Source organism: Lithobates pipiens, unplaced genomic scaffold, assembly GCF_037356315.1.
Source record: "Lithobates pipiens isolate NorthernLeopardFrog02 unplaced genomic scaffold, aLitPip1_a1.2 Scaffold_30, whole genome shotgun sequence".
Classification (NCBI taxonomy): Eukaryota; Metazoa; Chordata; class Amphibia; order Anura; family Ranidae; genus Lithobates; species Lithobates pipiens.
Window position 1 is genome coordinate 69592167 of NW_027507791.1, and position 19438 is coordinate 69611604.

Below are 19438 nucleotides of genomic sequence, written 5' to 3' on the forward strand. Positions count from 1 at the left end.
AACGATGTTACATGTTTTTTTCGTTTCCTCATTTGTTTGTTTGTCCATTGTGTTAGTTCCACCACTCTTCCCGTAGTGTGGAATTCAACAAACGTCTAACTAGTATGTATATTGATTAACTTTCATTTTATTTAACATATTTTTATCTGTATATTGAATAAACATATTTTTGTATACTTACTTCAGATTACAGTAGTGTCTTTTTGCTGCCCCTGTAGCCACTTTTCTGTCTGGGACGTCCCTAACTGCTTAGTTAACCTGCCCCAATGACCATCACTCTCAGTTCACAGGTGATAAGAATATGGTCCAGCAAGCTGGAAAATCTCTAAAGAATGTGAGATCCCGGAAGCATATTTGTCACATGGATATTTTAATTTTCTTGTCTGCATGAAAAATCCAGATCTACAAAAAAAGTATCTGCATGTACTGTACATGTAGGTATTGTATAATGCTTCATTCATCCACAAAAGTAACCCAGAACTCAAAATATGGTTCTAGAACATAGGTATATACTTTTATGGGCAAATCTGTACAAATGTATCTGCCCACAAAGGAGGCAGGTCAAGGAAACTGCCTAAACTATGAGCACTCTCCTTATAATAGGGTAATAATGTTGTCACTTCACACATTTAATCATTGTGAATTAGAACTGAAGTTACTTGGAAGGCAGTAAATGGCCCATTCAGAAAGTTCACTCTGTTTACAATAATCTTGGTTTTCTGTAATTAGCTGCAACCAGGTTTTTACACACAACCTCACATTATCAGTTGAAGGGTGCTTTAAAAATCCTTTTTTATCTGTAAGTTTTGCCATCAATTGCATCACCAATCGGATTTATACTCCCCAAGCAAGTTTGAATATAGGGTTGTGAGAAATTTCCTCATTACCAACACTCTTACATCTGGCTTGTCTTAAAAGGGATATCAAGGAGCCTGCAGCTAGTGTGTATGAATATAACTTTCCTGCATGGCACACAAGAAAGCAAAAGGGTTTCCCAGATCATAATACAAAAAGGAATAGGGGACTCTGGTACAATACAGTTATACCTGGGTTAAAAAAATGTTTTAAATAAACACTAAACAGAGAAGGTTTAAACTTGTCACCTGCTCAGGGTCAGTAACGCAGTATATTTTTTATTTTTTAATACCTTTTTATTTTGTTTTGAAAATTACACATAACTTTACAGTAGGGTTACACCGATACCAGTATCGGTACCGATACTAAGCATTTTTAAGGGTACCGGTACTCGTGGAAATGTACAGATACCTTCTGTTTTTTTAATGCTAGGCTGCCGGCATGAGAGCGCAGGATGGATGTAAGAAGCGAGCGGGCGGGAAGGCAGAGATGATATCATCTCTCTCGGCCCCCTGCATCACCGCTCTTCTGCCCTCAAAGCCAGTGCTCTGTCTCAGTGTCGGAGGTGTGGCGGGGAGCAGAGAGATGACATCATCTCATACTGCCTGCCCCGCATCACCACTCTCCTACGGCTCCTCACTGTGTGAAACGCCAGACAGCTAATCAGGAAAGCCAAAGAGCAGAGAGTGACAGCCGAAGGAGTCCCAGACCCTCCCTCTGCCAGGTGAGACCGGCTGCAGCATGAGGAAGGAGACACCCTGCTACATCCAGAGGGGCCATCCCACAGAGATGTGACATCAGGTGATCTGTGTGTGAGAGTACAGGTGATGTGTGCTGGGACTTGTAGTTCACCCCTTAGCTGTCTGCCTGACATACCACAAGAGGCGCTCTACTCACTCCGCATCTGGTGACAGGCAACGTAGCAGGTGGCGTGGAAAGTGACATTCTACATCTTGTGGCAGGCAGTGTGGCAAGTGATATTCTGCATCTGGTGACAGGCAACGTAGCAGGTGGCATGGAAAGTGACATTCTACATCTTGTGGCAGGCAGTGTGGCAAGTGATATTCTGCATCTGGTGACAGGCAACGTGGCGTGGAAAGTGACATTCTACATCTTGTGGCAGGCAGTGTGGCAAGTGATATTCTGCATCTGGTGACAGGCAACGTGGCAGGTGGCGTGGAAAGTGACATTCTACATCTGGTGGCAGGCAGTGTGGCAAGTGATATTCTGCATCTGGTGACAGGCAACGTGGCAGGTGGCAATCCACATCTTGTGGCAGTAAGCGTGATAGGTGATGTGGCAAGTGACATTCTACATCTTGTGGGAGGCAGCGTGGTAAGTGACATTCTGCATCTGGTGACAGGCAACGTGGCAATCCACATCTTCTGGCACTAAGCGTGGCAGGTGATTTGGCAAGTGACATTCTACATCTTGTGGCAGGCAGTGTGGCAAGTGACATTCTGCATCTGGTGACAGGCAACGTGGCAGGTTGCACCATGTCCGCAGTCTCTGACAATCTGCAATCCCCAGACCCTGCCCTCACTTATGCCCTATTCCCCCCCATCCTGTCCTCACCCCCTACTCCCCCCAACCAGCCCTCACCCCCACCCTGCTCTTGCCCAGCCTCACTCAGCTGCCCTGCACCCCCCCACCCCCACCCCACCTTCCAAACCACCCCTCTACCTACTCTTCCTAGGCGATAGATATCGGTGAATACTTAAAACAAAGTATTGGTACTCGTACTCTGTGTTTAAAAAATGGTATCGGTGCATCCCTATTTTACAGATATTTTCAGTTCACTATAAGCTCTGCACGTTTTGAGAAAGGTATATTATTTACATGATTTGAACACACAGTAAAAGCACTTTAAAACAAGCCCTCGTTTTCCTTTGTAGATATAGGCATTATGGAGAAATTAATCTTCTAAAATCACAACACAGGCATAAACAAATATCAGGTGTCTTAAAACTGTTAGAAACTGACTGAAACTGTGTATTACAGTCTTTCATTTTGATCACTGAGGATTTTTTGAGAATGAATTCAGAGTACATGCAGCTAGATAACTCTGTGAGGGCTTTTTAAAGTTTTTTTGCTGCTTGTTAAGAATATATAAAATCTTTATTGTACATATTTATTGTCTTTATTGTACTTATTAATTGTCTGGGCACGGGTGCATTTTAAGGATATGTAGCATTTCTTTATATAGTAGTTAGTGTTTCTTTTATTGTGAGGACCCGAAAAGGAATTTGCCAGAGATGGGGTTAAAATCTGAGTATGCAAACTTTACATTTCCAGGAAAAAGTATGATTATTTTAAAAGCTTAATCCAAAAAAAAATAAAAAAAAATAAAATGAAAATCTGCAAATGTTTGAGATGAGGTCTACCACTACACTATGCATGATTACAGTAACATTGGACAGATTTTATCTCCTGCCATCAGTGAGGAATAGGTCTTCCCACCATGGAGGCCACAGGCAGCGATATACGAGAAAGCATATGTGTGACACATCTCCACAAATTACATTTACCAGGGTGATTTTATAGAATGCTAATAGCATTTACTAATTCAGTTCCATACCAAATTACACTTCTGCCAGAGGCAGGATTAAATGGATTAGATGATTATCACTAGAAAGGTGATTGATAAGAATACAGAGCACAGTCTAGCAGAGTATATATTTACATACCTACAGAGTGTATTAGGTTCCCAGCCAGATTAAGCTCTTTTAAATTCTGTAGAGTTTCCAGTCCCTGAAAAACAACATCGGCTTTTATTCTGCTAATGAAATACAGGCAAATAATATGAGGCAATGCAAGTAATTATTTTTTATAAGCAGCCAAAAATGTGCAGAGCATTGCCCATGACTCCAGCGATGAATAAATGCATAGAGGTGATAACTACGCCTATTATGTAACTCCCATAAAAGAAGATACGTTGTACAATACACCATCATTATCAGCTGTCTTGATGCCATTATGGTATATTATTTAGAAAACCAGGAAAAATGCCCTTTTGTCAACCTTCCAAGCTAGAACATCTTTAAACCATTATAAAACACACACACACACACATATACATTATATATATATATATATATATATATATATATATATATATATATATATAATTTATTTTTATTTATTTTTTGTTTAAATGACTTAAAATGAACCTGTGCTTTGCCAACGTGGGGCAAACAAAAAAGGTTCACTATAAACAGAAGTTACTCATCGTTGGAAGTGGAGAAAAAAAGTCCAATACTTCTCATTTGCCTCCCTCCCACCTGATGGTTCAGATGCTTGGGGATTGGCTGCTTTACTGTCACACTGAAGTCTTGAAAATGTATTTAAAGTGGAACTTTACCCATAACAATGTGATAAAAAATAATGTTCTTTAGCAAGGAACATATATTCCACATTAATTTTTATGCTACCAAAACCAGTTTCCTCCTGCTGGAGGCTGCCATTGTGCTGAAGCCCAGAGCACCTGAACAGCACTAAATTATAACGCGTAACTAAACCCATCGATTTAACAGTTTCAAAAAACAGTTACATTTCTGGAATGCCAAGATTGCTGTCACATTTGCTTTTGTCCTCAACCAAACTGTCAAACGATCAGATGGCTGGTGTCATAACTGATCACATGTGCAGCACCATGGCAGTTACAGATCAAACAGAAGCAATTTCCTTGGCTGTAAAGGATAGAAGGGTTTAATTCAGCTTTAAGGCTGTCAGCAGCTCGGCCTCTACAAACCTCCTAAAAATGCCTAAAAATGGAGAGCAACTGAGCATGTGCAGAGCAGGGTGAGACAGTGTATTACTGGATTTTACATAGTATAGACACTTCTTTTTATTGTTTTACATAGCTATACCAGCAAACGGGGCCAGCCTGAAGTGATCTAGCAAAACTTTATTTTCTGACTATAGTTACACTTAAAGTGGCTCTAAACTAGTACAGGGCTTGACAAATTTGGTTTGAATCTAGGAGCCACCTAAGAAAAAGTTAGTAGACATTTTTTTAAACTTAAAAAAAAAAATTTGATTAATTTGGGGGTCAGGAAGCTGTCTCATTCAGTGCTGCTGGGTGGGACAGCTTTCTCACTGGGTGGGTTCAGGGGATGCGTGTCCCTTTGGGGCTTTCAGGGTGTGGAGATTTGACACTTGAGGCTGTTGGGGCTGGAGTTTGTGGTGTGTGTGTATTGTGATGTGTGGCATGCTGTGTGGGCTGGACTCTGCTCACCTCCCTGCTTGTCTCTGGAGCTGCACACAGGGATTGGTGGGGAGGGGTGGACCATAGTGCAAGCGGATTGGCTGGTGCTGAGGGTGGGGGATATTATATTATATTATATTTGTACAGAAATAGTTTGTCTTTCATTTCTATTTTAACCCGATTGGGATGTTTTACAAGGCGATTGTTTACAATCATTTTAATTGTTCTTTTTGGCTACGGTCACTGGGCCCTATCCTTCAAAAAACAAAGAAAAATATAATTCTTCCCTACTCCAAGTACTTAAGACTACAGTCTGGAAAACGATAACAGGCTTGATCATCCAAGACCTGTTCAGAGAATAAAGAAATACTGGTAATGCATTGGACCCTTACACAAGTAGGTAATCCTATTTGTAGTGATCACAGGCATCTCTCTGTAATCTAAAATAAAGAATCAACCAGCGCTAAACACAATAAAACAAGTGAAAAAAGTGAAAAAAATGCAGCTAGAATACTATAGGTCAAAATACCAAATCCCACATTACAAAGTAAAAAAGTAACAGTACAGCGCAAATAAATAATAATATAAAAAGTCCATAAAATGAAAAATAGATGAATAATAGATGCAGTGATCAAGAAGAATCCGCTTGTGCAGTGTGTCTTCAATCAATATAACAAGTGACGATGTGATCCCTTCACCATTGAACAAGTTGGACTCTCACCTCAACTAATGGACCCCTGATATATCAGACAGGTCAAAAACACATGTTCCCATCAAGGGTAGATCATAAGATTTCAGCAGACCAAACGGAAGTACTCCCAGGAAAGATCCTCCTCCGTGTCATCAGATCAGTATGATTTCATGTATAAATATAAAGAACAAGCAAATCTAGTGCTCTCCGTTGATATAAATTTATTTTAAAAGCAAGTAAAGAGAAATTACACTCACATTTGTAAGCACTGATCTCCAGTGCTGAGTGCTAAGCAAAGAAACGAATACCATGCGTGGATCAGTGTGTTAGCCTGCGGATGACGTCACGGCGCGAGTCACGTGGTCCGTACGCGTTGCGTCCCAAAGAGTAGGCGGGACTTCATCAGCGGTGACAGCATGACGTCGAACGGCCGCTTTTAAGCCAACACACTGATATTAAGCCAATAAGAAGCAGAGTTATGCGCAAGGCAAGTGCCAGGGGAAGCACGTATCAAACGTGACACCGGAACACAGATCTGCGCACAATAACACTGTAAGAGAGAGAGGAAAGATGTATTTAAAAACAATACAGATAAAAAACAAAAACAAAAAACAAAACCAGAGGTAAGCGCAAGTGTTGCCTACTGAATAGCAACATGCAGCAATCCTCTAGTTGTTCCCACATGAACTATGTGAAGAAAAAATATAAAAAAGTATTATTGCCAAAAAAGCAATGCGATATTATAGCACTGAAATAAGGCCACACATGTGTATATCTCCTAATCAGTCCAACATTACTGGCAATGAAAACATAAAATGTAAAGCAACATAGCCGCTGATATCATCAGCAAGCTACACTGATCCACGCATGGGTTAATGCAAAATAATGAAAAATAAATAAAATATAAATATAAATATAAAAATATAAAAATACAAAAATAATAATAATCATAAGAGAATATATATATACAAAATATATATAAAGAAATATATATAAAGATATACTAATCAAAAAAATAAAATTTTAAATTAAAAAAGAAAAATTATTATCTGTCCGAAATGAAGCAATTTAAATCAAAATCCACGTTCAAGCCTCTCGGGGCTAGAACCCTTGTTTCATGGATCCAATAAGACTCACGTTTACTTAATTGGCGTATGAAGTTACCTCCACGCCAATGTTTGGTTACCTTCTCAATCCCCCAAAAACTCAAACTCTTAGGGTTCTGAGAGTGTACCGATTTGAAATGGCGAGACACATTATGAGTCTTGAGACCCTTTTTGATATTATTCACATGTTCGCCCAACCTCACATGTAGGGGTCTAGACGTTCTACCGATATATTGGAGACCGCATCCACATTGTAACATATATACCACCCCTACAGTAGAACAGGTGATAAGTTTGTCAATCTTATATTCCCTGTTATTACTAGTGGCAATAAAAGATTTTCTCCTTTTTATATTGCATCTGGAGTGTCTGCATGCCGTACACCTACCACATGCATAAAAACCAGATAGAAAAGAGAAAAGTCTACTTTCAGTATGCACAGGAGGATCGATAACACTAGGTGCTATCTGGTCACGTAATGAAGGGGCTTTCTTGTATATGAAAGAGGGCCGTGCAGGTAGGAGAGGACCCAACACACGATCCTGTTTCAATATGAACCAGTTTTTAGCAACCACTTTTTCAAACTTTTTGTGCTGTACATTATAATCCAGAACCATTCTGAAGTTAACCCCTTCCACTTTTGATTCTTTTACTTTATCTCCAACTAAGAGAGATCTGTCCATCTGTTGGACCAAAGCTATTTCATGATCAAGGGCAGATCTATCATATCCTTTTTCTTGAAATTTAGAGGATAAGGTATGGGCCTGGAGCATAAAATCATCCACACGAGAACAATTCCGCCTCAGTCTTACATACTGTCCTCTGGGGATATTGCATAACCACGACTTATGGTGGCAGCTCCCCAGAGGAATGTACGAATTCCGATCGGTTGGCTTGAAATGATTTTTTAATACTAGCCCATCATTCGCTTTAATGATCTCCAGATCCAAGAACACCATACGCTCTTGGCTGATGTTCCATGATAACTGGATGTTTTTATCATTAGCGTTCATGGTGCAGATAAATTTATCCAAACCAACCCGATCACCATCCCATATAAAGATCAGGTCATCAATGAATCTATTGTAGCAAATTAGTTCCTTGGGGCGGTTCCGAAAAACAACATCCTCCTCCCAGTGGGCCATGAATAAATTGGCCACACTGGGAGCAAACCTCAATTGGCCCACTGGGAGGAGGATGTTGTTTTTCGGAACCGCCCCAAGGAACTAATTTGCTACAATAGATTCATTGATGACCTGATCTTTATATGGGATGGTGATCGGGCAGGCCTGTACTGGCCATCGGGACTACCGGGAGTTTCCCGGTGGGCCGATTGGCTCAGTGGGCCGGTTGTCAGACAGTGTGTTATGTGTTTGAATCACTACACTCTCCCTGGACTCTCCGTGTCTGTCCTGTGTTACAATAAGGCTGGCGGCGGCAGCTCCGCTCCTGCACCCGGCACACAAGCACCACCCCCTCGTGATGCTGGCATAAATTGTCCCGGAATGAAATTGACAATCTGGGAACAGGGGCGGACCGAGCTGCCATAGCGCTGGCTCTATCTCCGCCTCCACCTCCTCCTGATCACTGGTTGCTATAGCCGCCTTGCGTCTGGCAACCAGTGACGTCACAGCCCAGCGTTGAATGCGGAGGAGGATTTTACATCCTCCTCCTCCGCGCTAGTGCTGCTGGGAGTCACTGCTGGTTCTTTTACCTCCGCAATTGGCTCCAGTGACTGGCTTGCAGCTTGTGTGGGGTGTTTCTGTTCCCACACACTGCGATTACAGTGTGTACTGCACGGCTTCTCTCCCTTCCTCCCACCTCACACTAACACATGGACTGAAGTCCCCTCCCCCTTTTCCTCGGCTCACAGACAGGAGAAGGAGGGGGAGGAGAACGGACACAACAGGACGGGATGTGCTGATCTGAGGTTTGTGCTTGGCACTTGCAGGAGAAGACACAGAGACGGGGGGCAAGTTGTCAAAAAAGAATACTTGCAGCGATTTTGGGGGATAAGAGCATGCTGTATGTGCTAGGAGGCACTTTAGCAGAGGAGAGAAATTGTGCTGGGGGGGGGGGGGTCAGATTTTTTTATTCAATCCCCCCCCCCCCCCTTCCTGCACAATTTCTCTCCCCTCCCAAAGTGTGTCCTCCTAGCACATCCAGCATGCTCTTATACCCCCAAATCACTGCAAGTATTCTTCTTTCACAACTTGCCCCCTTCCCCATCTTCAAAGACAAACTGGCTGCTATCACGGGGATAATTGTACTGTCTGGTATCCTTGGAACTTTGACAGACTATCAGGAGGTGCACTCCTCTTCCTCCTCTCTCCACTAACTACCCCCCTGCCATACACTCCACACTCCTCCACTGTACATATTACCCCCCCTGCCATACACTCCGCACTCCTCCACTGTACATGTTACCCCCCTACCATACACTCCGCACTCCTCCACTGTACATGTTACCCCCCTGCCATACACTCCGCACTCCTCCACTGTACATGTTACCCCCCTGCCATACACTCCGCACTCCTCTCCTGTACATATTACCCCCCTGCCATACACTCCCCACTCCTCCACTGTACATGTTACCCCCCTGCCATACACTCCGCACTCCTCCACTGTACATGTTACCCCCCTGCCATACACTCCGCACTCCTCTCCTGTACATGTTACCCCCCTGCCATACACTCCGCACTCCTCCACTGTACATGTTACCCCCCTGCCATACACTCCACACTCCTCCACTGTACATATTACCCCCCCTGCCATACACTCCGCACTCCTCCACTGTACATGTTACCCCCCTACCATACACTCCGCACTCCTCCACTGTACATGTTACCCCCCTACCATACACTCCGCACTCCTCCACTGTACATGTTACCCCCCTGCCATACACTCCGCACTCCTCCACTGTACATGTTACCCCCCTGCCATACACTCCGCACTCCTCTCCTGTACATATTACCCCCCTGCCATACACTCCCCACTCCTCCACTGTACATGTTACCCCCCTGCCATACACTCCGCACTCCTCCACTGTACATGTTACCCCCCTGCCATACACTCCGCACTCCTCCACTGTACATGTTACCCCCCTGCCATACACTCCGCACTCCTCTCCTGTACATGTTACCCCCCTGCCATACACTCCGCACTCCTCTCCTGTACATGTTACCCCCCTGCCATACACTCTGCACTCCTCCACTGTACATGTTACCCCCCTGCCATACACTCCGCACTCCTCCACTGTACATGTTACCCCCCTGCCATACACTCCGCACTCCTCTCCTGTACATATTACCCCCCTGCCATACACTCCGCACTCCTCTCCTGTACATGTTACCCCCCTGCCATACACTCCGCACTCCTCTCCTGTACATATTACCCCCCTGCCATACACTCCCCACTCCTCCACTGTACATGTTACCCCCCTGCCATACACTCCGCACTCCTCCACTGTACATGTTACCCCCCTGCCATACACTCCGCACTCCTCCACTGTACATGTTACCCCCCTGCCATACACTCCGCACTCCTCTCCTGTACATGTTACCCCCCTGCCATACACTCCGCACTCCTCTCCTGTACATGTTACCCCCCTGCCATACACTCCGCACTCCTCCACTGTACATGTTACCCCCCTGCCATACACTCCGCACTCCTCCACTGTACATGTTACCCCCCTGCCATACACTCCGCACTCCTCTCCTGTACATATTACCCCCCTGCCATACACTCCGCACTCCTCCACTGTACATGTTACCCCCCTGCCATACACTCCGCACTCCTCCACTGTACATGTTACCCCCCTGCCATACACTCCGCACTCCTCCACTGTACATGTTACCCCCCTGCCATACACTCCGCACTCCTCTCCTGTACATATTACCCCCCTGCCATACACTCCGCACTCCTCCACTGTACATGTTACCCCCCTGCCATACACTCCGCACTCCTCTCCTGTACATGTTACCCCCCTGCCATACACTCCGCACTCCTCTCCTGTACATGTTACCCCCCTGCCATACACTCCGCACTCCTCTCCTGTACATGTTACCCCCCTGCCATACACTCCGCACTCCTCCACTGTACATGTTACCCCCCTGCCATACACTCCGCACTCCTCCACTGTACATGTTACCCCCCTGCCATACACTCCGCACTCCTCTCCTGTACATATTACCCCCCTGCCATACACTCCGCACTCCTCCACTGTACATGTTACCCCCCTGCCATACACTCCGCACTCCTCTCCTGTACATGTTACCCCCCTGCCATACACTCCGCACTCCTCTCCTGTACATGTTACCCCCCTGCCATACACTCTGCACTCCTCCACTGTACATGTTACCCCCCTGCCATACACTCCGCACTCCTCCACTGTACATGTTACCCCCCTGCCATACACTCCGCACTCCTCCACTGTACATGTTACCCCCCTGCCATACACTCCGCACTCCTCTCCTGTACATATTACCCCCCTGCCATACACTCCGCACTCCTCCACTGTACATGTTACCCCCCTGCCATACACTCCGCACTCCTCCACTGTACATGTTACCCCCCTGCCATACACTCCGCACTCCTCCACTGTACATGTTACCCCCCTGCCATACACTCCGCACTCCTCTCCTGTACATATTACCCCCCTGCCATACACTCCGCACTCCTCCACTGTACATGTTACCCCCCTGCCATACACTCCGCACTCCTCTCCTGTACATGTTACCCCCCTGCCATACACTCCGCACTCCTCTCCTGTACATGTTACCCCCCTGCCATACACTCCGCACTCCTCCACTGTACATGTTACCCCCCTGCCATACACTCCGCACTCCTCCACTGTACATGTTACCCCCCTGCCATACACTCCGCACTCCTCTCCTGTACATATTACCCCCCTGCCATACACTCCGCACTCCTCCACTGTACATGTTACCCCCCTGCCATACACTCCGCACTCCTCCACTGTACATGTTACCCCCCTGCCATACACTCCGCACTCCTCCACTGTACATGTTACCCCCCTGCCATACACTCCGCACTCCTCCACTGTACATGTTACCCCCCTGCCATACACTCCGCACTCCTCTCCTGTACATATTACCCCCCCTGCCATACACTCCGCACTCCTCCACTGTACATGTTACCCCCCTGCCATACACTCCGCACTCCTCTCCTGTACATGTTACCCCCCTGCCATACACTCCGCACTCCTCTCCTGTACATGTTACCCCCCTGCCATACACTCTGCACTCCTCCACTGTACATGTTACCCCCCTGCCATACACTCCGCACTCCTCCACTGTACATGTTACCCCCCTGCCATACACTCCGCACTCCTCCCCTGTACATATTACCCCCCTGCCATACACTCCGCACTCCTCTCCTGTACATGTTACCCCCCTGCCATACACTCCGCACTCCTCCACTGTACATGTTACCCCCCTGCCATACACTCCGCACTCCTCCACTGTACATGTTACCCCCCTGCCATACACTCCGCACTCCTCCACTGTACATGTTACCCCCCTGCCATACACTCCGCACTCCTCCACTGTACATGTTACCCCCATGCCATACACTCCCCACTCCTCCACTGTACATGTTACCCCCCTGCCATACACTCCGCACTCCTCCACTGTACATGTTACCCCCCTGCCATACACTCCGCACTCCTCCACTGTACATGTTACCCCCCTGCCATACACTCCGCACTCCTCCCCTGTACATATTACCCCCCTGCCATACACTCCGCACTCCTCCACTGTACATATAACCCCCCTGCCATACACTCCGCACTCCTCCACTGTACATATTACCCCCCTGCCATACACTCCGCACTCCTCTCCTGTACATGTTACCCCCCTGCCATACACTCCACACTCCTCCCCTGTACATATTACCCCCCTGCCATACACTCCACACTCCTCCACTGTACATATTACCCCCCTGCCATACACTCCGCACTCCTCTCCTGTACATGTTACCCCCCTGCCATACACTCCACACTCCTCCCCTGTACATATTACCCCCCTGCCATACACTCCACACTCCTCCCCTGTACATATTACCCCCCTGCCATACACTCCGCACTCCTCTCCTGTACATATTACCCCCCTGCCATACACTCCTCTCTTGTACATATCACCCCCCGCCATACACTCCGCACTCCTCTCCTGTACATATTACTCACCACCATACACTCCGCATTCCCTATTTATTAAACGTCAATTTGACCCACTTTTTTTTTTAAGGTTATTAACCGATTAATCAAAACAATAATCGGCCAACTAATCGATTCTGAAAATAATTGTTAGTTGCAGCCCTAAACAACACCCCCTTTAAGCCAATATTTAGTGCAATTTAAGACATGTGTTGTTGTTCTTAATGCCTAGGGCCCGCTTTTGATCTTGCACACAGGTTTGCTGATTTCATATGCCCCTGCACCAAAAATTGGCTAAAAAATCATCTTTTATGGGGGGGGGGGGCTGTCCCTGAATGACCAGTGGCATTAAATAATAATCAGTTACCGTGACCAGTGGCATTAATATTAATTTAATGCCACTGGTCAATTATTAATTTAATGTCACTGGCTACAGTAACTGATCATCAATTACCGTGAGCAGTGGCATTAAATTATTGATCAGTTACCGTGGCCAGTGACATTAAATTAATAATTGACCAGTGACATTAAATTAATAATTGACCAGTGGCATTAAATTAATATTAATGTCACTGGTCACGGTAACTGATTATTATTTAATGCCACTGGTCAATTATTAATTTAATGGCACTGGCCACGTTAACTGATGAATAATTTAATGGCACTGGCCACAATAACTGAGGAATAATTTAATGCCACTGGTCACGGTAACTGATGAATAATTTAATGGCTCTGGCCATGGTAACTGATGAATAATTTAATGGCACTGGCTATGGTAACTGATGTATAATTTAATGGCACTGGCAACGGTAACTGATGAATAATTTAATGGCACTGGCCACGGTAACTGATGAATAATTTATTGGCTCTGGCCACGGTAATTGATGAATAATTTAATGGCTCTGGCCACGGTAACTGATGAATAATTTAATGGCTCTGGCCATGGTAACTGATGAATAATTTAATGGCTCTGGCCACAGTAACTGATGAATAATTTAATGGCACTGGCCATGGTAACTGATGTATAATTTAATGGCACTGGCCACGGTAACTGATGAATAATTTAATGGCACTGGCAACGGTAACTGATGAATAATTTAATGGCACTGGCCACGGTAACTAATGTATAATTTAATGGCTCTGGCCACGGTAACTGATGAATAATTTAATGGCACTGGCCACGGTAACTAATGTATAATTTAATGGCTCTGGCCACGGTAACTGATGAATAATTTAATGGCTCTGGCCACGGTAACTGATGAATAATTTAATGGCACTGGTCACGGTAACTGATGAATAATTTAATGGCTCTGGCCACGGTAACTGATGAATAATTTAATGGCACTGGCAACGGTAACTGATGAATAATTTAATGGCACTGGCCACGGTAACTAATGTATAATTTAATGGCTCTGGCCACGGTAACTGATGAATAATTTAATGGCACTGGCCACGGTAACTGATGAATAATTTAATGGCACTGGCAACGGTAACTGATGAATAATTTAATGGCACTGGCCACGGTAACTAATGTATAATTTAATGGCTCTGGCCACGGTAACTGATGAATAATTTAATGGCACTGGTCACAGTAACTGATGAATAATTTTATCTTATTTTTTTGCGCAATTGTGTATAGTTTACATACTGTTTTTGTGCGTGTTTGCAAAATTAAAGTGGGCCGGTCTGAATGAAGTCCAGGGCCAATTTTCTGTCCCAGTCCAGCCCTGTGATCGGGTTGGTTTGGATAAATTTATCTGCACCATGAACGCTAATGATAAAAACATCCAGTTATCATGGAACATCAGCCAAGAGCGTATGGTGTTCTTGGATCTGGAGATCATTAAAGCGAATGATGGGCTAGTATTAAAAAATCATTTCAAGCCAACCGATCGGAATTCGTACATTCCTCTGGGGAGCTGCCACCATAAGTCGTGGTTATGCAATATCCCCAGAGGACAGTATGTAAGACTGAGGCGGAATTGTTCTCGTGTGGATGATTTTATGCTCCAGGCCCATACCTTATCCTCTAAATTTCAAGAAAAAGGATATGATAGATCTGCCCTTGATCATGAAATAGCTTTGGTCCAACAGATGGACAGATCTCTCTTAGTTGGAGATAAAGTAAAAGAATCAAAAGTGGAAGGGGTTAACTTCAGAATGGTTCTGGATTATAATGTACAGCACAAAAAGTTTGAAAAAGTGGTTGCTAAAAACTGGTTCATATTGAAACAGGATCGTGTGTTGGGTCCTCTCCTACCTGCACGGCCCTCTTTCATATACAAGAAAGCCCCTTCATTACGTGACCAGATAGCACCTAGTGTTATCGATCCTCCTGTGCATACTGAAAGTAGACTTTTCTCTTTTCTATCTGGTTTTTATGCATGTGGTAGGTGTACGGCATGCAGACACTCCAGATGCAATATAAAAAGGAGAAAATCTTTTATTGCCACTAGTAATAACAGGGAATATAAGATTGACAAACTTATCACCTGTTCTACTGTAGGGGTGGTATATATGTTACAATGTGGATGCGGTCTCCAATATATCGGTAGAACGTCTAGACCCCTACATGTGAGGTTGGGCGAACATGTGAATAATATCAAAAAGGGTCTCAAGACTCATAATGTGTCTCGCCATTTCAAATCGGTACACTCTCAGAACCCTAAGGCCGCGTACACACGCGCGGACTGTTTGCCCAACCTTGTTCGTCAAACAGTTTCGGCAAACAGTCCGCTCAAAATTTGCATGAGCGGACTTGCCCACACACGAGCGGACTGTTTCAGCGAACTGTTTGCCAAACAGTTCGCTCAACTTTTGAAATGAACGGACTCGCCCACGTAAGGAGGAGGCAAATCCGCCCATTTCGAGCGCGTGTACAGGTAGGCGGGGCCCGCGAAGGAGACGTCGCGGGCTCCGCCGCCTGGAATGGGCTTAAAGGGAAACCCCAACGGCGAAAAAAATCGGCGTGGGGGTTCCCCCAAAGTCCACACCAGACCCTTGTCCGAGCACGCTACCCGGCCGGCCAGGAAAGGGGGGCGAGCGAGCGCGCCCCCCTTCTGAGCCGTACCAGGCCGCGTGCCCTCAACATGGGGGGTGCCTTGGGGAAGGGGGGGCCGCGCGGCCCCCCCACCCCAAAGCACCTTGTCCCCATGTTGATGAGGACAAGGGCCTCTTCCCGACAACCCTGGCCGTTGGTTGTCGGGGTCTGCGGGCGGGGGGCTTATCGGAATCCGGGAGCCCCCTTTAAGAAGGGGGCCCCCGGATACCGGCCCCCCACCCTATGTGAATGAGTATGGGGTACAATGTACCCCTACCCATTCACCTGTGAAATAAAGTACAAAAAAAAACACAACACAGGGAAAAAATATTTTATTGCACAGCTCCGGGGGTCTTCCGTCTTCGGGGGTCTTCTCGCCGGACTCCTCCGCTATCTGTGTGTAGCTCTTTTACTAGCGGAGGAGTCCGGCTTTCTTCCTCCCCGCCGCCGGCCTCTTCTCCCGACTTCGGGGGTCTTGTCCCCCTCTTCGGTTCTTCTGCCGGGCCACCGCGCCTTCTTCTAGCTCTTTTACAGGCGGTGGCCCGGTCTTCTGTCGCCGCTGCCTTCCGTTCTTCTGTCGCCGCCTTCGGTTCTTCTGCCGGGCCACCGCGCCTTCTTGTAGCTCTTTTACAGGCGGTGGCCCGGTCTTCTGTCGCCGCTGTCGTCGCCGCCGCCTTCCGTTCTTGTTCTTCTTCTTGTTCTTCTTCTTCTTCTCCTGGAGATGTTGACTCGACGAGCTCTCCGGCCGGAATGCCAGAGCCGCGCTGTGCGGTCACTTATATAGTGACAATGGGGCGGTGTCACATGGTATATGTCACATGGGTTGGTCACATGGGTTGATGTCACATGGGGACTATGACATCGTAAGGGGGCGGGGTCACCATGTGACCAACCCATGTGACATATACCATGTGACACTGCCCCATTGTCACTATATAAGTGACCGCACAGCGCGGCTCTGGCATTCCGGCCGGAGAGCTCGTCGAGTCAACATCTCCAGGAGAAGAAGAAGAACAACAAGAAGAAGAACAAGAACGGAAGGCGGCGGCGGCGGCGACGACAGCGGCGACAGAAGACCGGGCCACCGCCTGTAAAAGAGCTACAAGAAGGCGCGGTGGCCCGGCAGAAGAACCGAAGGCGGCGACAGAAGAACGGAAGGCAGCGGCGACAGAAGACCGGGCCACCGCCTGTAAAAGAGCTAGAAGAAGGCGCGGTGGCCCGGCAGAAGAACCGAAGAGGGGGACAAGACCCCCGAAGTCGGGAGAAGAGGCCGGCGGCGGGGAGGAAGAAAGCCGGACTCCTCCGCTAGTAAAAGAGCTACACACAGATAGCGGAGGAGTCCGGCGAGAAGACCCCCGAAGACGGAAGACCCCCGGAGCTGTGCAATAAAATATTTTTTCCCTGTGTTGTGTTTTTTTTTGTACTTTATTTCACAGGTGAATGGGTAGGGGTACATTGTACCCCATACTCATTCACATAGGGTGGGGGGCCGGTATCCGGGGGCCCCCTTCTTAAAGGGGGCTCCCGGATTCCGATAAGCCCCCCGCCCGCAGACCCCGACAACCAACGGCCAGGGTTGTCGGGAAGAGGCCCTTGTCCTCATCAACATGGGGACAAGGTGCTTTGGGGTGGGGGGGCCGCGCGGCCCCCCCTTCCCCAAGGCACCCCCCATGTTGAGGGCACGCGGCCTGGTACGGCTCAGGAGGGGGGCGCGCTCGCTCGCCCCCCTTTCCTGGCCGGCCGGGTAGCGTGCTCGGACAAGGGTCTGGTGTGGACTTTGGGGGAACCCCCACGCCGATTTTTTTCGCCGTTGGGGTTCCCCTTTAAGCCCATTCCAGGTGGCGGAGCCCGCGACGTCTCCTTCGCGGGCCCCGCCTACCTGTACACGCGCTCGAAATGGGCGGACTTTCCGAGCGGGAACAGTTTGCTCATTTCGAAAGTAGCCTACACACGGGCGGACTGTTCGCTCAAACACAGTTTCAGCGGACAGTTTTTCGGAATTTCCGAAAGACTTTGTCCGTCCAACTGTCCGCTGAAACTGTCCGCTGAAAGCCCACACACGGGCGGACTGTCCGCCCAAACACTGTTCAGCGGACAAGGTTGGGCGAACAGTCCGCCCGTGTGTACGCGGCCTAAGAGTTTGAGTTTTTGGGGGATTGAGAAGGTAACCAAACATTGGCGTGGAGGTAACTTCATACGCCAATTAAGTAAACGTGAGTCTTATTGGATCCATGAAACAAGGGTTCTAGCCCCGAGAGGCTTGAACGTGGATTTTGATTTAAATTGCTTCATTTCGGACAGATAATAATTTTTCTTTTTTAATTTAAAATTTTATTTTTTTGATTAGTATATCTTTATATATATTTCTTTATATATATTTTGTATATATATATATTCTCTTATGATTATTATTATTTTTGTATTTTTATATTTTTATATTTATATTTTATTTATTTTTCATTATTTTGCATTAACCCATGCGTGGATCAGTGTAGCTTGCTGATGATATCAGCGGCTACGTTGCTTTACATTTTATGTTTTCATTGCCAGTAATGTTGGACTGATTAGGAGATATACACATGTGTGGCCTTATTTCAGTGCTATAATATCGCATTGCTTTTTTGGCAATAATACTTTTTTATATTTTTTCTTCACATAGTTCATGTGGGAACAACTAGAGGATTGCTGCATGTTGCTATTCAGTAGGCAACACTTGCGCTTACCTCTGGTTTTGTTTTTTGTTTTTTATCTGTATTGTTTTTAAATACATCTTTCCTCTCTCTCTTACAGTGTTATTGTGCGCAGATCTGTGTTCCGGTGTCACGTTTGATACGTGCTTCCCCTGGCACTTGCCTTGCGCATAACTCTGCTTCTTATTGGCTTAATATCAGTGTGTTGGCTTAAAAGCGGCCGTTCGACGTCATGCTGTCACCGCTGATGAAGTCCCGCCTACTCTTTGGGACGCAACGCGTACGGACCACGTGACTCGCGCCGTGACGTCATCCGCAGGCTAACACACTGATCCACGCATGGTATTCGTTTCTTTGCTTAGCACTCAGCACTGGAGATCAGTGCTTACAAATGTGAGTGTAATTTCTCTTTACTTGCTTTTAAAATAAATTTATATCAACGGAGAGCACTAGATTTGCTTGTTCTTTATATTTATACATGAAATCATACTGATCTGATGACACGGAGGAGGATCTTTCCTGGGAGTACTTCCGTTTGGTCTGCTGAAATCTTATGATCTACCCTTGATGGGAACATGTGTTTTTGACCTGTCTGATATATCAGGGGTCCATTAGTTGAGGTGAGAGTCCAACTTGTTCAATGGTGAAGGGATCACATCGTCACTTGTTATATT

At 46.4% G+C, this 19438-nt stretch overlaps 1 protein-coding gene across 5 annotated transcripts in view; it reads right to left on the bottom strand.

The window, feature by feature from the left end:
* The window catches only part of LRRC9 (leucine rich repeat containing 9), a 212075-nt gene that overhangs the window by 149420 nt on the left and 43217 nt on the right, over positions 1-19438 (bottom strand). For all 5 annotated transcript variants that reach the window (XR_013264863.1, XM_077464391.1, XM_077464390.1 and 2 more), the window contains one exon: positions 3543-3606. Coding sequence is in view for 4 of the 5 variants with exons in the window: in XM_077464391.1 (XP_077320517.1) it covers positions 3543-3606 (64 nt within the window). In the remaining variant the exon portion in view is untranslated. The remainder of the gene's footprint in view (positions 1-3542; positions 3607-19438) is intronic.